The sequence below is a fragment of the Bombus fervidus genome, chromosome 6 (assembly GCF_041682495.2).
Source record: "Bombus fervidus isolate BK054 chromosome 6, iyBomFerv1, whole genome shotgun sequence".
NCBI lineage: Eukaryota > Metazoa > Arthropoda > Insecta > Hymenoptera > Apidae > Bombus > Bombus fervidus.
The window spans coordinates 12,225,547-12,247,395 of record NC_091522.1 but is presented as its reverse complement, the minus strand read 5'-3'; the positions used below and the strand labels follow the sequence as shown (position 1 = coordinate 12,247,395).

At 37.7% G+C, this 21,849-nt stretch overlaps 1 protein-coding gene across 30 annotated transcripts in view; it reads left to right on the top strand.

The window, feature by feature from the left end:
• Patronin (calmodulin-regulated spectrin-associated protein patronin) overlaps nucleotides 1-21,849 on the top strand; it is an 85,938-nt gene that overhangs the window by 6,607 nt on the left and 57,482 nt on the right. Inside the window, exon 1 of one of the 30 annotated variants that reach the window (XM_072005780.1) lies at nucleotides 12,564-14,068. The exons of the other annotated variants lie outside the window; for them this stretch is intronic. Within the exon in view, the coding sequence (XP_071861881.1) occupies nucleotides 13,961-14,068 (108 nt within the window). The 5' untranslated portion in view covers nucleotides 12,564-13,960. Of the gene's footprint in view, nucleotides 1-12,563; nucleotides 14,069-21,849 lie in introns of those variants that run through there. 30 annotated transcript variants of the gene reach the window in all.

The following is a 21,849-nucleotide window of genomic DNA, read 5'->3' as shown; positions in this document are numbered from 1 at the left end:
AAGTATTGCAAATACTTTCAGCGTTTTATCCTCATTCTCTCATGTTTTATATTTCGTTCGGTAAAAAGGCATCTAGAATATTTGCATACACGTCGCTATTTATTCCTTGGACTGCCTTTTATGCTCGTGCACTCAAGAATACTAGGTAACTGGGTTACGCAGACACGTCGAACTGATTAGAATTGTGTTACATGGTGATATATGCGCACGATAGCTAAAGAGAAATTATAAAATTTTTAGAACATCTCGTATCACGAGATACCGAGATAAGTTTACGGTATAAATTTATGCCAGGGGAAAAATAACATTGATAAATGGAAAATTAAAAATAGGTGGATATCCCATGTATACTATACGTAACCGATTTCCTTTGGCGATATAATTTTCTCTCCCTTTGTAAATATAATTTTGAAGATAAATTTTCGTCGCCGCCATCGATCACGTAGATGAAAAATCGCTTTTCGATGTATTAGGTTGTCCCAATAGTTTCCTTCGTTCACGGAAATAATAAATGCACGACATTTTCTGTTTTATGTTATTTTATTGGATTATGTATGATCCATTTTGTTCCAATAGAATCAACAGAAATGGGTCATACATAATTCAATAAAATAATAAAAAACAAAAAATCTTGTGCATTATTTCCTTATAAAACGAAAGAGACGGTTATAAGAAATTAAAATAAAAATGAAACTGCGAACTGATCATTTTACGATGAAATTCAATAATAGCTTTATCGAGAAGAAAAATAAATTTTTAACAGATTCCCCTACTTCCATTCGTTTCGTTTGATGAAATCTTTGTGTTCGAATTTTCGATTCTCTCCGCGAATATAACTCCAATTTCAGTTACTTAAAATTTCTGTGGGAATACGTTTAATTGAAAGCCAGCTCTATAAATTATTCCTTTGGCGCGTTAAATCGTTATCAAGCCACGAAGCACACGTGATAAAAATATTCGAAACGCGAGACCCGGTACGTTTCATCGTGACCAACGTTTTCTTCAACTGCTTAGATATCAATTCTATCGGAGAGTTGAGCTTCCCATTGTTCTGTGCGGTTTCGTTGCACCGTTAATCCTGGCACATGGCAGCTTGCGCAAACCCGTAGCAATAAACAATCAATATGTAGGCATCATAGTGACCTCGTTATCGATGGTCAAGCTTGGCCTGTGCCCAAACGAACAGCCGTGTTCTTTCGGTTCCTTTTTAGAAAAAGGTGTCAGAAATGTAGCTGGCTGTCGTGCCGCAAGAAAGCGACGACGGACTTTTGCCAAGTGATCATTCTTTCCTCGGCTGTGAAAGAAATCCCTCTTAAACGTTGATTAATTCGATTTTAGTCACGCGAACTTTTGGAAAACTGTCTTGGCAATGGAAACACGGTGAGCATGCGAAAGGAGTGTAAATCGACTATCGATTTTTGCGAAAAAAAAAACTTGTACCATACCACAGCTGTGCTGCATATATCTTCGCTGACTGACGAAAGTAATCGAACATTTGTGAGAAGCGTTGGTTAAAATTACTGTAAAACTATGACAACTTGGAAATTATAAATTTGTGCCATTTAAAAGACCAAGATATAATTATTCCTTAAATCTTCAGTCGTGTAGATATTTTCGTAGATTGTCTCATTTCCACAGTAATCTTTCACGTTTTGTATCTCAAATGACGAAGTACTGTAATCTGTTAGAAGCTAATTATACAATTGCAGGTAATCTGTAAACATTATTTAAGTGTCTTTAAACGTCGAATCGTTCACGGAAGCCTGTTTTCCTTCATAAAAAACATAAATTGTTCACATGCTATGAACGCTATGTTCGTATTTAATGCACGACTCTGTTCTTTCGTCAATTACGACTGTCGCGTCGCAATAATTTTCCCTAATCAATGTCGTTTGATAAACTTGCTGTCTGACATAATATTTGGTATAATTTAGGACCTACGTGTTACACGGATCAAGCGATGTGTAACTATGATTGAAGATTGAGATTGAAATCCGTGTTATCGGATGGCTCCATTAATTCGGTAGCATGACGATCGATGATAAAGACGTTACTGCACATGACGACGTGTTTAGACGTAAGTAGATTCGTCTGCATAGGTTCATTGGTCGTTGGATAACAGCTGTAATTATTCCGCCATGCACAGCTGTGAAATATCGAGAAACTGGTGTTGGGGAGACGAGTGTTGATCGTTCTCGTTCGTTTCTGTGAAAATTATTCATTAGCGCGCGGAATTATTTTGCATTATTTCATTTAATTATCCCGGAGTGAAAACTGTGAGAGTACACGTAGAAACAAAGTGCATAGCACCGATCGTCTATGGTTTGACACACGTGTGCTTCGATCTAAATAAAGTGAAATTAATGGAAGAAAGTGATTTTCACAATGCACTTGTTCCAAATTTAGAGATTGCCCAATCTAATAACAAGTGGTTAGTTAGAATTTAGAGAGCAACCACGTGAACCACCACGGTACAATTTCAATGGAATTTTGTAAAATATTTCAAAAAATATTCAATCGAAGACACTTTCTTCTCGATGTAAATATTCCACCATGTACGAATTTATTTTATATTTGTTGAAAAGGAGTAGTATTAGGAGTATAATTTTTGAAATATCACACGAAGAATATGTAAGATCATAGAAATTTAATATACTTCTTTCCAAGTAAAATATTACACGGCACTCTTTATTTATTTATTACGGCATTCTTGACAAATATTTTTTAATTTCTCATTAATGTATAAAATTTCATTGGAATTAATATTTAATTCATTCTGCCATTTCTTCACTACCGTAAACTAAATAGACATTAACGGTTAGTCTATATCAAACGATTAGCTTGCTTTTCGCATTAAATTAAAAATTATGTTTACAGTCTCGTTATAGACGTTATCAGAAAAATTCGTACATTTTTCTAAATATTTTAGTACGTGCCTTTATTAATATAGCGTTGCGTGTAGAAGTATGTAAGCTGCTATAGACGATGCTATCTAGAAGGATCTTTAAGCTTTAAATTGTTTCCGCTGATTAATGTTGCGGAAACAAAGTACCTAATCTAAGGTGTGTCGCATAACTCCGCGCCGTGTCGGAGAAAATATTCTGGCAACATCACGAAGCCTTAACAACCGTTGCCAACCCTATAAAAATGAAAGAAAAAATGAAATTTGTCTTCTTAGGAATAAAAAGCTTATACACGATGCAAAATATAATCCAAATGACCGAATATCTCATATATTATATAGGGTGATTTGGAAATCGATTGCTAATCTGAGACTCTAATGACTTGGACGTTTGAGAGGAATGACTTAAAGACGAGAGAATGGCTGAGACGATGTTCAAAGGCACATCGCTGAAAGGAGTTAGTATCTAAAATCGTTCGGTCTCGTCTCACTGGGCATCATCATCGTTTCACACGGTCGAATGACTTCATTCAGAGCTTGGAATCGTATTCATCCTTCGTTTCCTATAAATAGCCTACGCTATTTACTTTCTGAACATTTTTTCACTCTCTTCTTGGTAGCGGGTAATAAAAACTGAATGGCGTTTGCATTCGAATAGTCCATTTGCACGTTCAGTGTGTTAGGTACATCGCCAGATTCTCCGCAACGTGACCAAGAGGAGATTAATGGAAACGTATCACTTCGATACTCTCGTTTGAGTTTCTGCAAAGCTATTTAACTTGAGAATTACATACTTAAAGTCGGACGAACACCGAGCGAGCACTCGACTTATCTTCGCGCGGATAATTTGAATGATAACACGTAGAAATTTGCTGTAGGTTATGCGAATTCGGTGGATCTTCGTATGTCAGAGAAAATTGCGTCTGTACGCATTCAGGTTGGACGTATATTTGATATATTCGCGAGCTTTGCTTCGCCCTGTGAAGTTGGCATTTCCAAGTGCAAATTTGTATCGCGATTGGTACTCGTCTGTTTACGATTTGTCCAATTTTCTCGGTTGTCCGTTTGTCGAAAAAAAAGTTATGATCAAATAAAAAATGTTAGCGTCAACGCCGCATGTTCTTTTTCGTCGCAATGCGAAATTTTCGTTCGACTATCTGTAAATTCGGCCAGTCGCGGGGAGACGCGTTCGCGAGGAGGCGCGTCAACGGGAGTCGTAAATTCCCGTTACGATTGTATCAATCGACACCACGAGCAGATCGATCCCCGTATTTCTTTTGGGATAATAGGGGTAGTTCAGTTGGAATAAAACTGTAGTCTACAGTTTTATTAATATATATATTTATTTCTAATTTGCACGGATACACACTCTCATACACAAGCGAAGTCGGTGAATTTGATTACTTAGACGGAACATAGAGTTGCTATGATGCCCGATTGTCGTACAAACAGTTGACTTGACTGTCGCGAGGGTTTGAAGAGCCAAAGGAACCCGGGAGATGTGTGGCACAGACTGGCCTAGACTCGACTCACAGTTCGTTCTTTCGCCATCTCAGGAGTAGGAGACTTTCTACCGTCTTAGGTAGTGGATGATATTGTTTTTTGGGATGAAGTCTCTTTTTTCTTTGTATACACATCCGCTCTTTCCGTATGGCAGATACCTGTTTTATTCGTGATTGTTATCAGCACGTAATAAATTCCAGGTAATGGTGAATAGCCCGCTGCAAACATAAAGTACTTTTTTGGGACTCTACGTCCCGTAATTTTAATGCAGACCGATTGATCCATCTATATACGTTAGACATTAAACTATCGTTAGAGTATATGGTGAATCCTTGGGTCTGTAGAAGGTCAGAATAACGATATGAGGGCCGTTGACAGTCAGATAATAAGGGCTGACTTGTTGGCCGCTTCATACGGCGTAACACTATCTTTCAAAAAGGAAGTTACCATGAGAATTTTGTTTGGACGAACATGGTCAAATTGTACCTTGCCAAAAAATTAACAGAAAAAAAGCTGTTGCATCAGAGAATCGTATCATCGCACCGTCACCAAAAATTGACTTTGCAGGATTACCAATATCCAACTTCATTTGCCATATACCAAAAATCAAACAATCTTTGTCCATTCCTATATCGTCGTTTATTTTACACCGAGATGAAAAAAGGAGAAAGACACGTTAAATCCGTTCAGCGTTCATCTCCATTTGAAAACTCGTTTTCCTCTTGTATCACGAACGGTGTCACGAGGAAGAGAATAAAATCGAGCACACTCCTCTCTTGGACACATAATGTCATAGCGTACAAAAATCCAGCTGTAGATGGTTAATTGCGACTGGCCGATGTCATTGTATCCACCAGTCTAAATAAAGCTGTGCTTGCTCCAATGATCTTGACTGATCGATCACGTTTGGTCATGACCAGTGCTCTCTCTAGGCTAGAACTACTTACTATCGAGGCTTTTCCGGGACGTTTTACATTAACAATCTCCTCCACGGTCAACTCTGACGAGCTATCTTTCCAAGAGGAAAATCGCCGTGGTACACCTTGACGATACCTTGTAGGGTAATCGAAACGTTCGTGATGTATGCCTTGGATACCTGTGACTGACTCGCTTCTCACACGTTACACGATGCTGCGATTCATATTGCGTTGGTTTCATCCTTGCGAGACAGTCGTCTTTGTATTTGTATTATATAAGATGGCTTCGAATGTCGAATTTGTGTTTTCTTCTCTCGAATGGATACTCGTAGGTGTATTTGTTCCTTGAAATTATTCTCGGTTCGCTTTCTTTTCTATACGATAGTTTAAATAGTAACTAAACGTTTAATTTAATTTAACACGCGTAAGTATCGAGATCGTAGAAAAATACAATTACCTTTGCGATTTCCTAGACTTTAGCATGTTTGAGATTAGAAGACTTGAGTAATTATGATTTTTAACATTCTACATCCGAGTTTTATTCTTTTCACTTAACCAATAGTTAGTAGAATTACATAGCTAACAACAACAAATAGTTTTCAAGAGACTTGCTCTATCGGCTTATCCGCTATTTTCATTCGTGTCTATATCGTAAAGCCGCGAACTGCAGAAAAGTCATGGAATTTTCAAAGGTCGTATTTTCGACAAAAATCGCGACGGTTCAGGCGACGAAGCGCGCCTTTCTTTTCAATTTCGAAATCCAGTAATCCGTGACTGAGAAAAATACGACGAAGGTAGCGTGGGTGGCGAAGGCAAACGCGAGATATCAGCGTCATGTAGAACTCGTAAATGGTAGAGGCGTCGGGGCATGGGATAGGTTGTTGTTGTTGTGTTGTACGCGTGCATTTACAGTGTTTGGTACATCCTGTGCTGCACAGTGTAGCTTCGGAGGCTGCGCGAAGATAAATCACCAGACTCGAACAAAGGTCACTAACATAGAGAAAAGCCTTTCGAGCGATCGGTTCAATTAAGAATTGAAACCTTTATTCACGTGATAAATGATGCATTAGCGAGAAAAAGAACAATATTTCCACGCGTTGGCTAATCCCTTCGTTTGTTTAAACGAAACCGTTAAACATTATTCTCATAGTGAGTTTCGTTGAGTTACTTAGAGGTTGTTTCGTCGACCATTCGCGGAGAGACGCGATCTCAAGAAGCGCGTCAACAGGAGTCGTAAATTCCCGTTACGATTTTACAATCGAAACTGATCGAACCCCTAATTCGTTTAAGATAATAAAGCTAGTTGAATTAATTATAACGCTGAGGTAACAGGTTATAATGTTTTCTTTATTCCAACAACAATTGTAGACAATATAATTACTCTCGTTGCGTATATATATTATATTAATTAGATGAGCTATCAAAAGTAGATATAGTAGCGAACCCAGTGTAAAGATGTTGACTGATCTGTAGTCGTAGATCCAGTAAAGTTCGGCGATGATGCTGTCGCAAAGAGAAACTCTTGCTGGGTATTGCCTCACCATCTGTTGTTTATGGGTGAAAATTCCGGAAAAAATAGAAAAACCCATATTTCCTCACTTTTACGTGGTGGAGCAATAACCATTAGGAACATCTTGATCTGTAGGTGTTTTATACCATTTAACGGTCACATCGAAATGTTTAGTTTTACGGCAGTTCTTTATGATTATTACAGTCCAACTAATTATATTGACGTAGCGAGTGTCCGCCTCGATCGAGGGATGGATTCCGGGCTACGCAAAGTGTCACCGGACGTAACATAGGTATACTCGGTTTTTGTTAACTTTACTAAAAATTTTGAACGTTTTGAACATTATTCGATATTTCGATTTTGAGGATAATTATTTTGCAAGAAAATTAAATCATAGTTGATTAGTAAGGTTTATGTCATCGCGACGTGGGAACTGGAAATCAATAGTTGCTATAAATAAACCGTTCGGTATTGTTACGACGAGATAATAATAAAATATCATAGAGGTGATAAGTAAATAAAACAATATTTATGAAAATAAAGTTCAAATTAGCATCATAGAGGATTAACATTTCGATATCGAAAGTAGAAGGAGAAACTAACTCGGATATATTTGTAAATGAATGAAAACATGATGCGTGCGTGCAATAAAACGAATCAAGAGTTAAATTCTATAGAGCACGATGTAATTTATCATTCAATAAAAACAATAAATAAAATAAAACGTGACTGTGTAGTAATATAAAATTTTCTGATTACGCGCGTTTACTTTTCGATACGCTTCTTGATTTAGCTTCTCCTACAAAACGTATGAAGTTTACTTGATAACGCAACGCAGTTTATTCACCTGTATTAGATAACGTAAAGATACCAATCTAAGCAGTATAGATACGCGAATATTTTTTTCCAGCTCATATTACGTTCATATAATTGTTTTCGAACGCGAGGCGTTACGATTAAATGTATATTATTATTGTTAATTCTCTTCAGAGAGTTTCAACTTGTAATTTTCTAGCTCTGTAAGAAGGCGATAAGTACCGCTTTCAGTCATCAATTCGCCATTAGGTAGAAAAAAGCTCGGTAGCTACGACTTAACGTACTATTATCGCAAATTTGCCAAAGTGTTCGGATGTATTTGAGCGATGGTGTATATCAAAGCTGAAATATCTATTTTATTTTTTTCCATTAAAAAAATCCAACCTCCCTTCCCATAGAATAAACAGTCTGAAGCTCTTTTTTAGCGGAGGCGTAAGCGGATAAGCGTTCATGAACGATAGTATATGGTAGAGGCGATGAATGGTATCGTCGGCGATGTGTTAAAATTCTGACTCAAAAATAACCTGCTTTTTCGAGAACATGTCGTAAAATTTGCCAAAGAAAATCCCCATGTATTTTGTTCCGTTGGACGAGGTACATTTACGATGCAGCTGTACTTGCAATATTCTGCTGTGCTTTTTATCGCACTGTTAGATACTTATCATATTTACATTATTAAATTGCGAAGAAAGATAATAAGATTACTAATGAGAGCAATCATAGGATGAGACGTAATAACGTTAGCTACAATGTTGCCACTAGTAGAACAATAGGCAAACATAGCACGGCGAAGTTTATTGCTAGTTAGGTTTCTTTACTCGTAACTTGTAACTACACACTGTTTCCTTAGTCTTTGTTCTTTAACCTTCTCAGTTAGTTGAACGAGCGTTTAGTTCAGAGTATTAGATATATGTACGTATGCGAAATTTATGGCAATGTACGCTTTCAGAGCAAACAAGATTTTCTGATAATATTTGAGAATTGGTTCAGATAAATAAGCTGTTAATTTGCTGAAATGCCTGCTCTTATTAGTCATATTGAATTTCTAATATTTTATGGATACAGTAGGTTGTAACATTAATTTAGATGTAATTTCTTATTAGTTTTTTTATCAATCGAAAATATACATTTTTCATTTCTTGCAAAGTGTAATTTTGCTCATTAAATTACAATTTTTATGATAGTCAATCAATATTATTCTGGTTTATAACCCAAAAATCGATAGTTTTAATAACTATCACGCTTTTAGACTGAGTTTCGTAAACATTGATTTAAAAAATAGAATAAGAATAGAAAAATGAGGGAGAAATAAATAAATAGTTGATTCAATTGCTCAAGTGGTAATCCTATTTCAATTATTTCACCATAACAAATAACGTTAACAGCATAGTAATATTCTCTTGTATAACGAACTCATTGGAGAATCTTAACGTTTGATGTTAGACCTTTCGTTAATTGGATGATGGACGATCGTCATCACGACCGTTATACAATACGATTGTCAAGGGTGGGAACGATTGTCAACAATAATTCACTGTTTTACCTACTTATCTAATCGTTCATGCACACTACGCGGTAATAATATGTATCCGTTAGTTTTTTAATGATCTCTCATATTCTAGTCAGGCTTCTTTAACTTTCATTTCATATTCATAATCAAGTTCATCGCGTGTTAAACAAAATTGTAAAAAAGCGTGATGGACACCATTATGTTTTAGCATCTTCGTTCACCTAGAGCATTATTTAAATTTTACATATAACGATTCGTTCGTAGTTCGTGGTTCAGGAAAGAACTTCTCGCCTTAGAGCGCTACTTCGTAAGAGCACTTTAGAAATAATTTACTGACACAATTTTCGATACATTAACGGATGTAATTAAAATAATCTCGAACAAACTACGTTGTTCGTATAAAATACAAAATCCGATAGGAAATTTATCATTGCTCTTTTAGTTGATGTTGTATCAAAAGGGTTGACGAACAGTAAGTATATATGCGCATAGTAAATAGTCAAGCTCTGTTAGAGTCGAAGGGATTTTCCCTAAATTTTGTCTTAACTTATCTCAGAAGCAAGAGAAAGAGGAGCGAAGAATACTTCCAGGTTTTTTTAAATTACAAATCTTTACGCGTCACTGTAATAGAATCAAGGAACTGTAAGAAAATTAGAAATGTCAGGAAAGGAAACAGATTTGTAAAATCTCACTTATTGTAAAAACTGGTATAAATTTCCTGTAATTGAAAATGAAATGAATTAAATAGTATAATTTGTGAATCAAATTCTTATTATTATGTTCTAAAGTATTTCCTTGGGAAAGAGAGAATAAGATCATTCGTTTACATGGAAATTAGTATGTATGTATAACTTCATCGCGATTCAGCAGATAACGACGTACATATGTATTTTACGTTCAAATACTCAGCAGTGTTCCATGACAGTAAATCATCAGACGAGGTTCCCTGCTATAGAGAAACGTGATGGGATTAAATAAGTCGTTCACGCTTGTACTCAAGAGGGAATCGATGCACGCAATTCTGTAATATTCTCGTGTAGTAAGCTTCTCCAAAAAACGAGATCACCATGCTTTTTCATACACATTCTTTTGGCAGTAAAAGTTTGCGAAGAGTTAAAATAGCTACCAGAAGTTTTCCATCGCAAAGAAATATAGAAGCATGGAGTATAGCGTGGTTTACAAACTCTACTGTCTGTTTAAGCTTCGTGTGAAAGTAACTTTATTATTATAATACGTGTTTAGTACGTTTCACAAAAGAATTCTTCGCTGTGTATAGCAGGAAGTTGAGAGTCGTAACGCAAAAATATTATCAAACCGTTGTAGGAAAAATATGCAACGTATATTTCTGAGGTGGAAAGGTCGTGATAGGTGCTGAACAAAGACTAGAGTATAATTAACAGTATATATATTAACATTACTCTCGATGTACTTTACGTAGAGCTTGCGATTACACTTAGCGGTTCGTACTTCGCAGTTACAAGTCGGTTTCTAGACGATGCGTTACGATAGCGTTCAGCAGAGTGCACGGTACAAATTCGGATGATTGATCGCTCAAGATGCGTCAAGGAACTCTAGTCAGTTGATCTTGTACCTACTACCGATTGTCTTCCGAGACGTTACGAGAATGCTGCAGAGGAAAACTATGACGAGGCGTGTCCAAGTATACAAGATTATCGGATTCTTAAAGGAAAGCCTTCGTTAGGAAAGTGAAGGAAATGGACGTTGCTGTGAATTGGTTAATTTCTAGGTTAGTGGTTGAGGAAAGATGCTAACTGCCCTTGAGAGAAAATTGCTAGCGGGACAATATATTTAGCTTGAGGTTTGTTGTCGAGTACCATTATATTTCTTAAATCCGTGAATTTGTGTAACACAACTGTTACATTGTTCGTTTGTATTACGTTGAAAGATCGTTCTTTTCGTGGTTCTTTTACCTTGCATTTCTATTCAGAAAACATATTGACGAACGCGATGCGAAATTTCAGTTTTACGATGTTGAGAAAAGCCATCGTTCAGTAACGTGCAACGTCATAAAGTAACGTTGCTTTTAATTTCATGTATTTTGGGAATACTAAACGACTAGGTTTCCGGTAACACAGCTACAAAGTTTTCCGAATTTCGACGGAGAAATAGTTAATTACAGTGGTTGCGGAGTTTCTCGGTAACAGAATAACTAATTGCAGTGCATACAGAGTTACTCGGTAGCTACAGGTATAACTAATCGCAGCAAGCAACACTTATTTTCTGCTAACTTTGATTCCCGCTGGGAAGTATATTTCTATCGACTATTTAAGGAACGATGGATTTGCAAAGGGGGGAATAACAAATGTATTTCTATTAACTGAAAGCTATACGGTGTTCATACTCGTTTATATCATGCTATGCTATTAAAGAGAGGATGCTCGTTTCCCGTTCAAGGAAAAATCCCGTTCCGATGATGGAATGAAATTCCTTTCTTTACGTTAGTTACAGAAATTTTAAAGTCTATCCATTTTGGTTTTTAACGAGATCACGTACTTCTACATACGTTTGTTACAAGCTTTATGTACATATAATGCGCGCGCGCTTGCATGCGATGTACTTTTGCATATTATAAATGTATGACGTTAATATTATACAACAGACGAACAATATTATTATGCGGCGTATTATCTGTTATTTCATGGCGAAGTAAATCACCGAAAATGCATAAAAATTATTTTCTTTCTGTATAATTCCGTATCTTCATACGTCGCGTATCTCGTCACATTTAAAAACGCACGAAAAATTTGTAGTCCGGACAACACCTACGTCCTAAATTTCCTTGCAACAACTTGTCAAACGAATTCCACTGAGAATCAATCTTATCGTACCGCTTTCTCTCACGATTCGACATCGACAAAAGCAAACGGCGAATTAACATTCACGCACTTTCGACTCTACGCGATACGATCGAGCGAAGAAATTTCTCATCGTCTGTTCAGGATAGACTCGTTCGCAGCAGTTTTCCTCGAACCGCTGCCCTCGCGGTTCATTACGGGCCGTAATTTACGGTCTCTCGATTAAGAACGATTTTCTCGTTTCCTGGCGTCCTTCGCTATACTCTGCTGCGGTACGAAAGGAAGAGCATCTCGTCCAGTCACGTCCCTTGTGAAAAGACGCCTTCTTCTGCAACCTACCGTCAGGCGACTTACTACATATATGAATCACAATGATTCGCCTTCCCCCTCCGGTTTCCAGCGTCCGCAGACCTAACGATATTCGTGCGAGTGCACGAGGCCTAGAGGAGCACGCCAGCTGACTCACGCAGCCACCACCATGGAGTCCTCTCCACACGCGCACATACATACACATACACAGACGAGCTCTCTTTCGCTCCTCTCTTGCCTGGCATACACCGAGAAAGAGAATGAAGCCACGTTTCGCCTCTAGTCTCGCTCCAAACTCGGAACACTTCTGGTATTCGCGGTCAGTTCCGTTCTCTAGCAGCACGGCGCGCCACGCTGATTAACGGCCCGTCGATTTCCCCACAGACATTTAACGATTTCCCGGGGAAAATGGACACAGTTCATCAGGATCGTGTGTACAACGCTTGAAATTATCGGCTTGTTGGAGAATTATAATAGAAGCCTGATTTTAATAGCGATTGACGTTTACGTCGAGTAGAGTTTAACGTGGCTTCGTTAAAAGTTCCAAGTTCGTTCTTTTTTTACATCATTTTTTACGCCGTCAAAGATTACTAAAATATGCGGTCGATAAAGGAGAATCTTGCGTAATCGAAGCGTAGCAACGGAGGATATTCAGAGAAGCTGATGGATCGAAAGTGATTCTATTATAACTGTGCCAGTGTTCGGTTTCGATTTTTATTCAATTCTCGTGACTATTCGAAGATCCGTGAACGCCGACGTCGCGCAATATCGCGCAATTGACCAAGCAAAATTCTGTATGGTCGATATAGTGGAAAAAGGACACGTTCAGAGAAGCTTCAGGATCGATAGTATCTTTATATTTTTGTCTGTGTTTGCTTTCCTTGTGCCCGTTTCTCCGCCGTATTTTGTAATGTAAATCATGAATAGCAGCGGTGCTAGATATACGCGGGAAGGAACGACAATGTACCAAACGGGTATCGTTCTTTTATGCGACGCCACGGTTGAATCAGTTTTGCAGCGACGACTGCGTTAAGATCAGTCTTTGGCTCCTTGCCACGTGAAATTTGATTCACTCTGAGATTATATCGCAGGAATGCACTCGACTTTGTTACGACAGAAATTATGAGTACGAATCTCTATAGACCAATATTTTATATAAATCTTTTCTACGCTATCGTGTTCGATCCCCGATGACCTTCGACACGAACAAATTCAGAAATAAATTCAGAGAATACGAAAGAGTACTTTGCACTGCCGTCTGTGGAATTTTGATCGTTTTCTAATTTTTGTCGCTAAGATCGATACGAAGATAAAAGCAGTTGCTACGTGTAAAATTGATTAAAAATGTATGCACGGTGGAAAATTTATTAAATAGAAATTATATATTTGAAGATATTTCACGAAGAAACCAGAAACTAGTAATATCGTTTTGTACGTGTAATTAATAGTTTACGTACTATTGGTGATTTTCTACGTGAAAGAAGAAAGAATCGCGGTTCACTATGGAACGGCGGGTTTTTAAATAATTCGAGGTTGAAAGTGTCGGAATTTAGTGATTTCGTAAGCAACGTTCGTAAATCATCGCCGTGGTTCGATGAGTTTTTGGAAAGTGTCGATGTCGTATTGTGCACAGTGGTATTTCCGGTGACGTTCTCGAAACAAACAACAGTTTCTAGGATGGCTAGCGAAGTGATGCTGGCGCCCACCACGGCGCCTGGAACATCTAGACGGGAAATAGACGACGTCAGAGATATGGTTAGAAACGCGACCGTAACCACCATTTACGTAAGTTACGAGATTCTCTATCTATAGTATCACGCTAGACACAATGTAGACTACCGGATTACAGCGGTTATTAATCTTCCTTGTCCGCGATAGTGTTTCTTATCGAACGATCTTTTGGAAAACTTATCTTTCATCTTCGCTTTATCAACGCTCGAACGCGAAATTTTTGGCCATGATTGCAGCGTGAAAGTATAAAGTACGTAGCTACGTAGGTTTTATGACGTTGAGTTGGAGATGAGACGAAGCCTTTAGGTGGAGGATGATGTTAAGCAAATTATAAAAGTTTGCCTCAAATTGATCGCTCGAGGATTACCGCTTCTCAGTTGGACAGGAGAATCGCTGCATATTAAACTCGCGTTTAAAAAGTATCAAAAGTAGGACGTACGTTTCTAGCAAACCTTTTATCTACAATGATTTTGATTTTACATGGAATTATTCAGCCTTTCTTTCAGACCACCGTATACGTTTCCTGTAAAGCGGTATCTTTCGTCAATGATTTTATCTGTACGATATAACTCGTGTATAGAAATAAATTAAACGCGAGCAGGATATCGAAATCAGGTTTCATATAATGAACACGGTTCGAAATCTTCGCCATTAATTTGCAAGATTGTTGACTAATCTAACGGCGTATATTTAACGCGTTTATTTATGCACGTTGTCTAGTGTTACTTGCTCGATTTAAGAGAAAACTAGGCCGCGTAGAAAATTAATAACGATTGCGATACGAGATAGTTTCGAAGGAAATTTCGCGATATCGGTTGTATCTGGTAGTTGTTTGCCGAACCAACTTCGGTTGCACAGGTTATCGGGTAAATGTATATCCGTTACACGGTCCACGTTTATCGTTGATCGATGAAAAAAAAAAAAATCTGGAACTATTACGATGTTTCCGCGATTCATTGGCAGTCGCCGCGCCGGGAGACGCGGTAGTTTACGCGTGGAAAAGGTCAACTCGTAGATCGAGATCGTAAAAATAAGTTTGTGCTTTTCCAATCGTGTTTTTCGTTCGGTATAAAATTGAACGTATTGACGAAGTTGTGAAAGATTCATTCGATAAGTTTTGTTAATTTTCTACGGTACTATGTGATTCAAGAATTACAAACACGTTAATCTACACCCATTATTCAATTTTATTGTTCCATTTGTTTGTTGCAGCGATGTTATCGTTGTATAACGTTATCGTTGTTGAATAGCATTTGTCATTTTTAGACATCTGGAATTTATAATGATACGAACGTATAAATCTTTGTTACACAGACATTCCATCTCCGATATCGAATTTTATTATTTCAATTTCTTCGATACTTTAGACAAACTTACGTATCACACTTTACACAGAGCAATTTGTTCTTATCTGTTAAATAATGAACATTACAGTGTAAAATTGCTCTAATAACTAATATAAAGTATGCTTCGATAGAATTAAGATAAATTACACTCCAATGATCTTAATAACTCTTCGTAGGAAGAGTTTCTAGTTCAATGTACTGTTCGAGGTCACAAGCTACCATAATTAGATTTATGAGCGAGATTGTAACCGCGTGTTAATGCTAGTATGTGACGTGTTTTGAGTTAAGGAACACATTTCGGATGCAGTGTATATAATTTCGTTATTCTCACTTGTTTACTAGAACTGCTCGTCGTATGACCGCAGTGACGAAGGACAATAATGTCAAGGACAAGATTTCGCTCTCAAACCGTGAAATGGTCACGGTGTCTGAACAGTAATGATCGCGAATGGTGTCATTTTTAGCGATGCGGCATTGTCGATTTATGTTCTGCTACCAGCGTTAGGGCAAACGAGATTTTTTGCTTCTTTAAGGTTGCTTTTACTCGAAGGTAACAAAGGATCCTCGCCGGTTTCTCAGCAAGGGAGATATTTTATAGGGAAAAAGTAAGACAATTTACTGGAATTCTGATAGAGGTGTGCAAGTTATTATCCACATTCAGTCGGAGAAGCCTGAAGATTCGGTATGCGGCAAAGCAACGTCTAAGAACGCTATCATTGCCAAAGTCCAATAAAATAAGTATTTCGCTGACAGAAGCGCAAGAACGAATCTGCTCGTTTAACAATGGCGAGAAACGAGTCAGCAAATTTTACGCTTGTAATTATTCTTGTAAAACCAGTCAAGTTTTATTTCCTTTCCGGTTTCTTCGTATTTCGCTTCGCTTCTGATTACCAGATTGTGTCATCCGATAAATCGAGGAAATCTGACAGGAGTTTTGTCTTCGTCGCGTATGAGCCCTTCGGTTGTAAACGTAAAATGGCACTTTGCGTTGCTTGTCCATTTTGCATTCTCGAGAAAACGAACTGCATGTAAACTGGCGCTTTTAAAGCGTTCCCATAGATCGCCACGGTGTAATTTTCTATACGCTTCGGAAGATTTTCAATGTTCTGGGTGTTGTCGACTCGTTGCACAACTAATTAACAGGGTGATCACGTATTCAACGTACAAGAGTTAGTGTAGTCGTAAGCTTCGCGTGTCTGCGTGCATCTCGCACTTCCTTTCGGTTCTGCGTGGATTGATATGGTGAACGCGTAGGTTCGGAATGACGTTCGGGGTACCTACTTTTGCAAAGCAGTCAGGATGTTACAAGAAATCGCAATGGTTTAATAAATAAAGTTCTCTGGGCGTAACGTCGCGCCGCCGTCTCCCTGGCCGCGTTGTCGCCGATGAATGTGTAGACTGTAGTCTCTCGTTACTTCAACAATGACCGGTTTAACGAACGTGGGTGGTGATCGGTCGACGCAATAATTTCGTATTAATGACTTTTTGATCAGGCGTTAGACGAAAAAAAAGGCTTTCGAGAGTTGCGTTTTCCCGTTTCTATTTTACGATCGATGGATTTTATCGATTGTATTAATTGAGAAATGATTCAAGCGCGTATTAATAACGGCAAGATGAAGCGCTAATAGAAATTAATCGATTTCCTTTGTTTGAAGTTTCGCCGTTTTTAAAAATTAGAAATTTTTCTCTCCGCTTCATGATACGTGCATGTCTATGAAGAAGAAAATGTTTTTTTTTTTTTTTCAAAACGATCAACTACAAATCGATCGACGAGGTGTGGTCAACGACGTAGATACAGCGAATTTGTCGACGAGAAGCTTTTCAGAAAGAGAGGAAAAAAGAAACGTGGAAACTTTTACGATTATATAACGGAGCATGATATTCATAGTAACTGCGAAGAATTTAGATGAACGTCTTGTAAGGTTAATTAGAACGTTGAACGACGGATGCAGAGATAAATGATGATAGGATGAATTCTTAAAATACCTCTTATTATTTTACTTCGTCTTTTTTCTCTTTATCGAATTAACCCTCTCGTAATTAAACGTGGTAACTATTATTATCGCTTTTCTTCATTGTTAGAAATATCAAGATCATGCACTCAGATTATATACATTCGCCGACTTTTCCGACTTCAACGCGTTTTGTTTTATATTGTGCATTCAGTTTCCATTTCCGTTCTTCGGTTTATTCGCTGTATGATATACTGTAAATTCGTTGTTAGAAAATGGGCCAGGTAGCCCGAGGTAAAAGTAATATCATTGCACGAATACACTACGCCTGAAAATAGTAGCAACACTATACATGCGTATACCTTTCGTAGTTCAACGTTTCACTGCTCCATCGATACGCATATTTTTCTTCGATGTTGCCTCTTATCGAAATAAAGTAATATAGAATCTTTTAATAACAATTGTAATTTTAACGTATTAGTGGACGTTATTAGGATTGAAACAATAGCATTAATATAGTGAAATTTTGTAAAAATCAATCAATTTATAAGGAATCCTTTGTATCTCTTCATTCGGTTGAAGGATTATAAGTCTCACGCACGTAAAATTCGATTGACGCATACAGGGTGCGACCGAATAACATGTGGCATGTTCAAGTATACTCGATAAATTTCCAAACTCGATTTTCTCGAAAGCTAAACCTCAAATGAAACAATTTTATTCCATATTTCGTTCTTATTTTTTCATAAGGAATCACCTCGTGCTTGTACATGTTATTTGGCCGCACCCTGTACGTACGCCCGTTGCTATTTAACTTTACGGTAATTTATAACTGGGCCGGGGGCTCGATAAAAATCCCGGTAGGTGCTTGAGTGAATGTTTGGAAAGCCGATAGCCGGCGACTCGAAGTCGCTGTGCTGTGAGTGCTATGAGGTGTCGGCGATGATACGACTGTTCAGAGGGTGCGTGAGATAGTTTTCCCAATGGTAAGCGACGCGACGACGTCGCATTACCGAAGAACAAAGACTTTGTTCAAAGGATCTGGCTACGGAATGTAGAAGGCAGCGATGCCTTTTTGGTAAGCTTTCGAGCTGCAGCGACTGAACCGCGTGATACTTATCCCAGAACCTTGAAAGAGTAGTCTTGTATAAAGAACTATAACATATGTTTTAGAACGTCACAGAATTAAAAGTTGCCAGAAGTTTCAGAGTAAAAGTAGATATAATTATAGCAAATCCTGATCGTAGTTGTTAAGTACTTCAAATGGGGGACATTTGCTTAAAATATTATCTTACATATAATCTTTCTTTTAACTTTACGTTTAATACTACGGATGTGACGTTTGAAATGGTTGGAATTATTTATCACTTAGTGAAATGCTAATTAAATATTCCTGAATCACGTGATTTATGAAGAAGCTTTTGCAAAGAATTCTTTTCGTCTCTGGCGTCGTGTCTGCTTGCTTTTCTTTATGTTTCTCGAACATATCGAGAAAGATATTTCCCAATAAAAAAATAGAGACTGATTAAAATTGTTAAATTCGTTTGACTTAAGGTATACTAAATATTTTTAAGCTTTCTCAGTATTTGGTAAGTTTTTACGTTGCTCGAACTGCTGTTAAAAGTAAACAACTTTGTTCTATATATCGATCAGCAGGCGCTTCCGCTTCTAAGCTTGTTCGCGGTAATCTTCGTCATCTCGGTGAAAAAATCCTGTAAACAGAAGCAATGAAAATGGATGCTGGGTATTTTTTTTCGTTTTTTTTTTTACGAAGAAATCATCGTTTCGCGAAATTAAAAGAATTAAACGTTCGAGAATTCTTGTTCAGTCTCACCGTGAGACCTTTGTGATCCTTGTAGGCGGATCGAAATGTGAGAACCAGCCGCTTCCTTGTTTGGTAACGCTGATCAACGCTTTCCAGCACTTTTTATTCATCCGTGACAACATATCTGGTCTCCTTACGGATAATTTACTGCAGAGTTTCGCTAGCTTTTTTTTGAGAAAGTCTTATTAGGATCTTAGATATCGCGAAATTTATTCAAATTAGAATTTCTAGAAAGTAAGATTGCATTTCAGTTTGAAGGATTATTTAATAGCTTGCTTCCAGGTTTTTTTTTTTTTTGGATATTTGCACTTATTACAATTAAGACATTAAAATCTACGAAAAGAATTATGCCTCAACGCGGAAAGTTATTACGACGAATATCTTTGGAATTTCAAGTGCTTTCGAATTTATTCAAATTCGTATCGTATTGTATATTGTTTATTCTAACGAGGCTCGTAGCCTGCTACAATCTTTGTTTACGTAAGCGCACGGTTGCTTGGCTTTCCTTTACCTTTATATCCGCTCCTCGCGTCTATGTTGCGGTCATTCCACTTAATAATCTATTTAGCTTATCAAATAATCGTAAGTCTTACCGTACCATGTTATATTATAATATATTCGAGCTTTGCTTTGTCATGACTCATTATTAGACTGTAGATTTTTATGCGAAATGTATGTAAAGTACTTAAAGTGTAATGCTCTCTATATAATACTTTATAAGCGAAACACTTTTCCTACCGAGGTTTTATTCTTTCAATAAAATATTCTAAATTCAATATTCTCAAAAGTATGGATTTGCAGGAAAATCCGCGGTCTATCCATTATCTATCTTATTATAATACCTTAAAATATATCTCTTTATCGCAGCTCGCTTTATGTTTACTATTTTATAGCTATTATTACTGGTATTCGGTTTCTTTGAGGATTGAGGTTTCCTTGAGGTTTCCTTGAGGTTTCTTTGGGACGTTATCGCAAGTGGACTAGCTCTTCCAGGCATTAATTTCAAGCTTCCATAAAGTTTGTTAGTTCTTATATTTGTCTCTCTGTATTTGTTCTTGCTGTTTCTGTCCACTCGCTGTTTTTTCGTACGTTGGCCTAATTCGCTCGTACATGGAGCATTTGCTTAATACGTCGTTCCTATTTTCCAGTTCTCTCGTATTACACATCCGGTGTGACAGGCTTTTTTCTGTTTTGTTTCTTATCCCGGTTTCTGGTGTTGTTGCCTATGCTAAGTTTCTCGCCGCGCTTAATTCTCATATTATCCGTTTAGTCGATTGACGAGTGTTCATCTTGAAATACTCGCCGTTTTCAAACATTTCCGTATCTCTGATACTTCTCTATGTTCCACTCTATGGATCCTTATATTCTATTGTTATCCTCCTCGACTAGTTTTTCTCCCAGTATTTTCCCTCGAGTTTTCTTCCGCACTCTATCGTTGCCGGAGTGTTATCGAATTTACAGCGTCGTACTTTGTTTCTTACTCGCGTGACCCAGTTTCTTTCTGTGTTCGGCGATCTTTTGTTCAGTTCTTTCGGTTCTTCCCGACAACTTTCGCGGAATTTATTGAAATTAAGATTGTACATTTTGTAAAAAAAATTAAGGAATCATGGAGTCGTTAATGGAGCAGACGTTGGACGAGAAGCGAGAAGAGTAGTAAAAGACGGTCGAGGCGGCAAAGTTCGTACGATGGAGGAATTTCGAATTGGCTCTTCTGTGCCTTTCAGCGTGCATACCATGTAATGATTCTTTGCCCATGCCTGAAACGGCTTCTTTAACGATCTGGCTGAGATATCGGAGTGGGTACTTTGAAATAAATTCTAAAAAGTCGTATCGTTGTGCGTCGGTTCGTTCAAGTGCTTCTTTTCTGGCACAGTGCTCTTTCTAGCAGCTTCGCCAACATTTACACGAATTTCTCGAGTTCTCTTCGAATCGTCACCCCGTCATCGCCTCGTACAGAAACGACGAACATTTACAGGATCGGTGAAAGCAAATTGGTACAACTACATTCTAAAACCTTCTTTTTCTCCTCTCCTGTTTCGAACGTTGCAAAGGAGTATTCGCGTAGCTGAGGGAACGAGAAAAGACAATGGAATTGGACTTAACAACGCTCTTCTAAAGCTACTCTACGCTCTTGTAAAAGATATTTAATTTCTTAAAAAAGAATTTAAAACTAAAGTTAGTCACCGGTATTTTACATCTCGTATCTTTTCTTCTTAATCCAGGCTGTTCTACGTTGTTCCACAGAAATAATGATTTATCCGAGAAGATTTCAGAAAGAATCCCAAAGATGTGAATTTTCGACCAGCTTCCCAGAAGTACCTTCTGGTCGTTCTAAACATTGTCCTAAAGCATTATTTCGATATTGTATCTAGTTTAAGAAATAATTTGAAAAAAGAACCGACTCGATAAAACAATGGACATTTCTCTTCATTTTTCTTTTGGAGCAAGTGCTCACGTTTCTAGAACAATTTGAAGATCGGGACACGAATACAGGAGTTACTTTACTCTTGCGTCGACGACTTTTTATCAACTTTCTGGAGAATGGAAGTCGTCGAAGCGAGAGTAGAGTTACTCGTATATTTGTCTGCCGATCTTCGAATCTTTGTTCTGGCTTGTTCTCAGGGTCGAAGTAATTGTTTCAAACAGGCAAGTCTGGAACAACTTCCAGTCTCAAGAGGGCATAGTCACCCTTCTGTTCGAGTCTTGGTCCTC